This window comes from Mya arenaria, chromosome 12, assembly GCF_026914265.1.
Source record: "Mya arenaria isolate MELC-2E11 chromosome 12, ASM2691426v1".
In the NCBI taxonomy this organism is placed as follows: Eukaryota; Metazoa; Mollusca; class Bivalvia; order Myida; family Myidae; genus Mya; species Mya arenaria.
The window spans coordinates 34,313,038-34,322,332 of NC_069133.1; the positions used below are offsets into that span (position 1 = coordinate 34,313,038).

The window sequence follows — 9,295 nt, forward strand, 5'->3', positions numbered from 1 at the left end:
TGTGTATAGTCAATTATTTTCAATGCCATTTAGTACATCAAAACCTGTTGAAATGAATTTGTTACATCTTTAAACAATTATTGATGTAGTATAAAATCGTGCACAGCGCACTCATGAAAACTATCGGCACCATTGTTCTTTTAATCTCTTTAAACAGTTTGTCTAAAATATAATAAAAAATGTTTTTGATGTTTGCTGTCTTGCAAATTTGTATCCACTGGAACTTCAAACAAAAGCATACTTTGGAAATTACCGAATTAAATGCTAATAAGTTTCGATGATTGATGTATTGCATTGTTAAATTGTGGCTTGTGCATGGCCCAATTGTTATTATTTAATCTCACAAAACAATCTCCCGTTTTACTTTGATTTACTTCAAATAAATAGTATGTCTTAAATATTACCCCGAAACAACTGGGCGGAATGATTTGGTCAGCCTTTTGTTGCATTGTTATCTACCATTCTCAAAGTTAAATGTTTTGGCTACAATCGTGTGACTTGCAGTCTTCTGTGCCTAGTGCCGGAATTGACGTGGCGGTAAACGAAGAACCGAAAGGAAATCGACGCAAAACATGATCCCCTAATATTGGTAATGCTCAACTTTAGCGTTCTGGTGTAAAAATGCAATACTCTACTACAATATTGACTTAAACAATGTTATCAAAGCTTTCAAGAATTCGACGGAAACAATTAACGCAAAAATAATCTGCATAGCTTTTATTAGTAACTGTACAGTTTAAAGCAAAAATATAACAGTCCGAATTCGTTGTCCAGGTGAGTGCAAGTAGGGAGTCAGTCTGCTTGAAAAAGACAATGAATGTTCGACAGTATCCGTCTACCACTTTCGTCTGCAGCAGAGGACCAGCTTACAGCCCTTCTTGCACCATGGGCATGGGCCAACAAACTTTTGCTTCCAACCACACTTGGGTCGGCATTTGCAATAGGCTCTCATGTTCCAACCTTCAAATAGAGATATTTTGTTTAAAGATAGATAGTTACTATTCTGAACAAACGAAATATATTGTCTATCAGTCCGTGTGTGTTAGGTTGAGGTAATGCATGTTAGACTTGTGTTCCGCCTAAAGGGTTCATTTTTATTATGATAAACAACAACATTCAAACCTGAAAGGAAGTGCACCAAACTGTTCTTTATGAGTAAATTTCCTTAAAATAGTAGATATGAAATTGCCCTTCACATCTACGTTTTTTCACTTTAAGCTAAAAATAATATAATACACAAATCATAAACAAAACCGGAATAACTAGCTTTAAAGAAAATATATGTCTTGTATCCCTTATGTGTCCAACACAAATAGGCCGTTTTAAAAGCAAAAAAACAACAAAAAATTATCAACTGTAATTTTATAAATATAGTTTATAATTACAACCATATTCAGCACCCAAAATATAAAAAAAACTAATTAAATTAAAAGATACGAATAAATGACTATGAAATAGCTTCAAGCAAAACTACTTACCGTATCCTCCTCCATAGCCGCCGCCGTATCCCCCACCGAATCCACCACCGTATCCACCAACACCTCCATAGCCATAGCCACCGCCGTAGCCACCGCCATAACCTCCATAGCCACCGCCATAGCCTCCCCATCCTCCCAATCCACCCAAACCATATCCACCTGCAGTTCAAAAAAATAAGTTCATACTAGTTCATATAATGCGCAATTTACGAAGCATGATCCATCTACGAATCTTGGCACTCTCGTTCTAACGGCTTTGACTTTGAACTCTCGGATATAAACACATTTACGTCAAACTTTTGTTAAATGTTGAAACAAGTATAGCCTATGTGTCTAGCACCACTGGGGATTTACTATTCACTTACTTAATTTACATTCAAAGCCAAACAGCAAGATCAGTTGTTTCATGATAATGTTATCAGCATTTTTACAAATCACACAATATATATTGCAAGTCTTAATAAAAGCAACAAAAACCTCCGTAGCCTCCATAGCCGCCTCCAAAGCCTCCTCCGTAGCCTCCATAGCCACCTCCATAGCCACCTAAGAAGCCTCCATAGCCTCCATAGCCTCCTCCATAACCTCCTCCGTAGCCCCCATAGCCACCTCCATAGCCGTAACCACAGTATTTTCCCTTACATGGCCGCTTCCATCGTGCGGAAACTAAAGTAAAAACACGGTATGAATATAAATATGAAATATAATCTAACGTATTGTCAACAGATGTCTTAGGTGAGTAACATCATCCTTGCTTTCATTTTCAATTTCAAGTAGTTAGCTATGTCACGGATGAGAAAGGAGAAGTAACGAAGTAATAATTATAACGAATTATTACCAATGAATAATAATTTTAGCCATTGCTAAACCTAAAAAGTGTATTACTAAACAATGCGTTATACACAAGAGCACGTCCTTATAAAATGAATATCAGTTTCAAATACTCATGGTGTTAAACGTACACGTTTTCCAAGAAATGTTTCGGGTATAACAGCATGCATTAACATTAACTAAACATATATTGGATGAAGTTTATAGATTAGGAACCTGCGAGTTATGTTGACTGCAGCTCAAACTATACAATTAGCATTGGCCTTAGCCGTTGTAACAACATGGTTAATCAACAAACAAAAGGGTAAGGAGAGTATACTTGAAAAGAAAATTCACTTTGGCACCTGGACGCTTTCATAAAAGATGCTTCAAATGTTGTTCTTTTACAATGTATTTTATAACAGGATATATCCAACATACAACAAAAACGATTATATTCAACAATCTTATTTTTTTAAACACAAGATTCCCAAAGATAGTTGCATTTAAGAAAGTGTATTTGTTTGATAATCCTCCAGGTAAACAACAATATTTTGGCATCAAATGACCTACTTAAAATATAATACACATTGATAAACCGTTACCGGCATGCCTTGTTGAACTCCTGTACTTCGTTAAACGTTGGTAAAAATTAACATTTGAAAATACTAAACTTTTTAAATTGTATTACTTAAACTTTTAAACAGTTTATTGCCAATATACTTTGCTACTGTTTTATTTAACAACGCTTATATTGTATGAGATAGTAATAAGTGACATGAAAAACAGAATCACTTACGACGTTATCGCTTTCACCAAGAATATCAAACAGTCGCATACCTGAAGCAACAGCAACCAGCAGCACCAACACAAGTGCGAGGGTCTTCATGGTGATTGCGGAGTGTACTATGTACGGTCGACGCAAGGCGATAAGCTGCTAGTCAGTCGCCATTTATATACCACTGAGCAGCAGAAAATAATGCATGTCACTAATGTTCCATCAATCACCTCTAGTGGCGTCTGTAAGGTATCTGATGCACACTAAAGCTTCTCATTTCATGAGGTATTGGCAATAATGTTAAAGCTTGCTGCTTGGTCACTCGATGAAAGTATGGTATCATTCAAAGGGGTAAGTCTTATTGATTACTAACATGGAAAATAAATGACCGAAAATACATTACAGATTTGTGTGTTAGGTCTTTATTTAAAATGAAATGATACATGCTTCCAGGTCAACGCAGTGTGTTTGCAATGTTTGTATAGGCGGTCTATTTAAATATTCTTCCACTTCACAATATAGCCTTACAAATGATACAATAATAATATGGGGTCAACATATCTTTTATATTGTTAGTGTATATCGGACACCTTAAGAGCTCTTAATCGATCATTGTATTTGCAGATCAGACGATAGTCACAACGTGGTACACAGATTATAAACGTACGTGCAGGGAATTTTAAAACATATTAAAGTAATATAGTTAGCAATATGTTATGCAACATATGTCATTAAAAGGTAAATAATTATTATCTATGACTGTGACTTTAAATATCTTTGGTGTTTTTAAACCACAATGATTTGTCTTAATCGAGCTGATCATGAATTGCTATAAGGACGCCTGACAGTTGTGTATAATTAATGCAGGATTCTGACGCAGCATTTTATTTTTTGCCATATTTGGATAACTCGTAAATACAAAAGAAAGATAAACAAACAATATATCTAATATCAGTTATCTTCATTCAGTCATCATTTTCACAGATATATGTATATATATATAAATTATTGATGTTTGGCCATGAATGGTGGGAACAGAACAGAGTTGAACAAAACTTATTCGTTTTAAACAATTCAAAAAAATATAGTCAATAAAATAGGTCCAAAATGACCCTTGATTATTTTTAAACGTAATTTTATGCATAAATACATAGCGATCGGTCACAAATTATTGTTATAAGTAAGCAGACATAATGAAAGAAAATACATTAAACATGTTACTAAAACATGTTTAGTAGTTAAACAATTCATTTCAAATATACTATGATAAACATCTAATTACATTTATATATAGCTTGTAACGAAATTGTGTAATTGCTTCTTTAAAACAGCTAAACTATTTAAAAACAATTTATAATGAACAAGTATTACGAAACATTTACTATAACTGTGTATTTCTTTTTCTTAATTCAAAAGCCTTATACACAAAATTAGCTATATTTTGTAATAAACGCTTAATATCTGACTGAAAAAGTTCAATAACTTTGAACATAGAGGGTCTAGGTATATATTTCTTTCTTATGTCAGCATACAGTTGGCATCCAAACATAACATGGAATTCGTAAATTCTTTCATTTAGATGTATTCTTTTACATCTACCCACTTCTACATTTAATCTATGTGAGCTCATTCGTAATTTATTTAAAGAGATTCTATATTTTACAATATTAATGCAATTTAAATATGGTTGAAATCCAAACGTGACAAACGTTCTGTAAAACATTGCTCTTGAAGAGTCATTAATCCTACCTTCAATGTTTGGAATAAAATTATCCCTAACACGTTGTTTAAAAAGCGACAAGAATAAAGGGATATCACTGACACCTTGGAATAGCCAGACATGAAAAAAAACAAATCTGTGAGAATTTTCTTTATACAAAGTGCCCAATTTAAACGTCGCTTTCGTTTCTCAATATCTTTTAACATTATTTTATAAATCACGCTAATATATTTATGCTCTTGGGTATTGATTACTTTAAACCAATACCGCACCATCTTGATTATACCATAAGAATAAAAATCCAGCCTTCCAGTCTCCGCATAGACAAAATCATTTTGTGATGTTGTTTTGATACCTAGCACTGATTGAATGAAAAGCGTATGAATACGTTCGATTGCAACCCTTTTGACGGCACCCCAAATTGCTGACCCATATAATAATATTGGTTTAATTAGTTTATCAAAACATTCTAATTTATGACACGCTGTGATAGTAATGCATTTATTTAGATATCTTTTTAATTGAAATAGTGCCTTCTTTGCCTGTCTAGGTAGCGTAGTTGTGGCTTGCATAAATGATCCGTCTGTAGTAAAGACTATTCCTAGATATTTAAAATTGTTTAATATATCTATAACATCATCGTAATAGTAAAATCTTAAATTGTCTGAAATTCCCAAAAAATTATAATTTTCGTAATCCTCATCATTTGTTGCCATATTGTTAGGAAGGAGATTTTCTTCTAACTTGAAGGTAAACATCTGTATTTTTTTCGATACTTCAAACATCAATGAAACGCAGAAAAATAATCAATTGTCTTCAATTCTTAATTCAAAACATCGTTGAAAAAGCAAGACGCATTACTTAAAATGTCACGGGTATTTGACCGCTCGGTGCCTAGATTACTGAAAAAAAAAGAAATGTTACGACAAGTTGAGCATGCACATCTTTTTTTTTAATTTTAAAGAGGCGGGAAGGCGACGTATTTCTGGACAGGATTTTTACCAGGGATAAGCCTGGCTCTGTATTTTTGATCCCGAACCAAATAGCAGTAGTGTGAATGGAAACGGTCGGCATCTCCACCCAAGAGAAGGCCCGTGTAAGTCGGACTTGTGGCAAACATATGTTTATTATGTTAGCCGATCGGCGCGGTAGGATCCTGACCCTCGCCGTTCTTGATCGTACGACTGTCAACTCAGAGTATTATTATTAGTATTATTATTATTATTATTATTATTATTATTATTATTATTATTATTATTATTATTATTATTATGCTGTCCGTATCATAAAAGCTTATAATAAGTAAGTTGATAATTCAGGTGTTGCGAGGTATTTATTTTTTTCCACAGAAAAACATCTGTGCATTGTTCATGTTTATACCAGCGCATATAAATACAATGATGCTTCATCATATTTTATGTAAAACTAAATATTTATAATCGCTGGTATAAAAGTGAACAATGCACAGATGTTTTTTTCTGTGTAGTGAAAATAAATACCTCGGGGAATAAAGCAAAATCCATGGGAGAATACGGCGGATGTACGATGGCCTCATCTCCTAGGAGAGACAATTCCAATATGGTGGCCTTGGATACATTGTATGGAAGGGATTATCCGCCAGTTCACTTAGGCGCGTAGCTGACTGTACGCAAATACGCAGTTGCGTAATTAAATTTTGTCATACCAAAAAAGAATCAAATTTAAATTAATACGATAAAAAGGTGGGGGGGGGTGAAGGGGTTAATATGCTGTCCGTCAATGAACTAATTTCGATCTGCGTAATCCAAAATTTGCCCAAGCTATGCGCCTTTCACTCATTATGCTTTATGACATTCTAGGTTCAATTTTTGTTTTGCTATAGTGAATATAAAGTTTGTTTTGTTTTGTTTTTAAGACATATTGTTTTCTTAACTGTTAAATAAATATCAAGGGATTTTGAAACATTACCATTTAAAACGTTAATTATATGTTTGTATACGTTTTTGTTTTTCGACTGTGAAAATTAATATGATTTCCCTTAAAATTTGTCTAATTCATTTTAATTAAACATCAAACATTAAAATTAGCATTATGCATTCAGTTTATAAACTCTAAAAAATATGTGTTAATTTATTTGTATTAAGATGTTAAACACCTAATAAAAATGAAAACATAATTTGCGTTAATGAATGCTGTTTTACACTGACAGATTTAAACATTATCGTCCGCATAACAATGTTGTCATTTTCAAAAATTAAAGTGGGGAACCGAGTTTAGCAACAACCATGAATTTTGTAATAGAAAGCAAATAAGATAATTGAAAGACTGTAAGAATAAACTGTGAAACAAATATATTTTAGAAAACAAATTCAAATAAAGTAAAGAAAAAAAAGCTAGCAAATGCAACATCTAATTTTATTTTGCAAGTTTACTTGTCTATAAAGCCTACGAACTGAAGTATCATTTGAATGTTTCAATTTTTCATTAAGAGCTCGAACTACGCCACCAAGTAGAACAATTTAACAACAGCATATTTATCAAAAACACAGCTGGCAAAAAGGAAAAAATGCAATAATGAAATACATCATGACATACATAATGAAATGCATGATAGAATGTCATAAAGCATAAGGAGTGTAATGGCGGATTATCCCTTCCATAGATTTGATTAATTTATTTTTGATAATGACTGCCGTATCGTTAAAATCAAAATGCACTTTTGCCATGTGTTTTAGATTTAACAGAATAAATCCCAACTGAAGACCACACAGATGATAATTAATCAGTATGATGAACAGTTGCTCGGTGTACGGTGTTCGACAGATGGTTTAAATATACCAAAAATGGAGAAATTGAGAACATCCTTTGACGTTGAGGCTAAAAACGCCGCAGTAAACGTCGGCGTGCTCCGCGGACGTGTTTATGACTGTTTTGAACTGGGTGCCATTTATATTGTGTGTATTCAGTTGAACTTGTTAAACATGGTTCATATAGATTGAACTTTGTAATTATGAATTATTTTATATGTTTATCTTTAAACCCGTCTTTGGCTTGCTCGGGATGTTCCGGCATGTGACGTATTTTTCTTCAAATATTGTACATAGGTAATCATTAGGAAGAAAAGTTTAGCTAATACATGTCGTTTTTATTTTTAATAATGTTTTCTTTATTTGTTCCCAGTTTTAGTACAATGATGCTTTTTATTATGAAACTCTGTGATCACACAGTCTTAAACCTTTCAGGCAGACTGTGTGTGGTGCTCATAGTTTCAAACAATAACTGCATCGTATCTTTGAAAGGTTTTTTCATTAGGTACTCTGAATTGTATTCCTCCGTCTGCAGATAGAGTTGGGATCGCTAATAATTGAAGTATTTGGGGTTTACCCATAAGTTTATTAATATTTGTTTTATTATTCAGTTTCCTCAAGTTAATGCATACTTTGACAAGATTTACCGTTAACGTTTTTCTTTATTCAGGATTGTTGGGATAAGAGTGAGGTTTCTGCACGTAAACTGGTTAAAACCCCAAGTAAATTAACATTTTACTGACTGTTCCAAGGCGGTACCTAACAATCCTTGATAAACATACCTAGTTTTTATATAGATATATATATATATATATATATATATATATATATATATATATATATATATAAAATATATATAAAATATATATATATATATATATATATATATATATATATATATATATATATATATATATATATATATATATATATATATATATATATACTATAGGAGATCTGTTTGAGACATTTGACAGTTAAATATGCATGTATACATGTATTCTTTTCAAATTTAGATCATCCACAGTGCCCTTTTTGTCTTCCTTTTTAATAAAAAGGTTTATTTTTTACATCTGGTGGGAAACAAAATTGTTTGATTAAGTTCATATTAAAATTTCCAGGACTTATAAAGGCCTAATATGTTTTAGTAATGCAAACTTATTATGTTATAAAGTGTATGTATATCTAAATGACCTCTCTTAACCTTTCATCTTTTAACCCCCAGTATGAAAAAAATGGATTTATCGCAATAACAAATATGCAACACACTTGAAAGTATATTCTGACTTTAGCGCGGAAAAAGTCAAAACCAAATTTCCATATCAGAAAGGTCGAGTATGTTTTAGAAGTTTAAACTTATCAACGCGTATTTATATACAAATGACTTCTCCGAACCCTCACAAAATATTTTAACCCACAGGATGATACAAAGAAATGATATATTTCAATTACAAGCAACATTCAACAGAGCTAAAAGCATATTCTAAATTTAGCGCCTATATAGCATATACAAAAAAGTGATCAAGTCAGTGATATTTTTGGACATTTCCGTACATTACTGTTTAATAAAGCACTGGGTGGACATTGGGTTTTATCCAACATTATCTTTTTTATATGCATTTTTTGGTCATTTTGGGCCATTAAGTATGAACCTGATTTCCTATCAAATAAGAACACAGTCGAATATCACAACTGGCAGCTGGGCTTACTAAGCAATATTTTATAT

At 32.4% G+C, this 9,295-nt stretch overlaps 1 protein-coding gene across 1 annotated transcript; it reads right to left on the reverse strand.

Moving 5' to 3' along the window:
• Positions 1-702: 702 nt before the first annotated feature.
• On the reverse strand, positions 703-3,254 carry LOC128212514 (ctenidin-1-like). Its single transcript, XM_052918000.1, has 4 exons — positions 3,126-3,254; positions 1,956-2,141; positions 1,479-1,637; positions 703-960 (listed from the first exon to the last, which is right to left on the reverse strand). The coding sequence occupies exons 1-4, from the start codon at positions 3,172-3,174 to the stop codon at positions 836-838; spliced, it is 519 nt and encodes a 172-aa protein (XP_052773960.1). The 5' UTR covers positions 3,175-3,254; the 3' UTR covers positions 703-835.
• Between the last annotated feature and the right edge of the window lie 6,041 nt (positions 3,255-9,295).

Coding starts and splice junctions, on each gene's coding strand:
- LOC128212514 (XM_052918000.1), bottom strand. CDS start 3,174: ATGAAGACCCTCGCACTTGTGTTGGTGCTGCTGGTTGCTGTTGCTTCA. Junction 1,638..1,955: donor CGGCTATGGAGGCTACGGAG/GTTTTTGTTGCT, acceptor TTTGAACTGCAG/GTGGATATGGTTTGGGTGGA. Junction 961..1,478: donor CGGCTATGGAGGAGGATACG/GTAAGTAGTTTT, acceptor CTCTATTTGAAG/GTTGGAACATGAGAGCCTAT.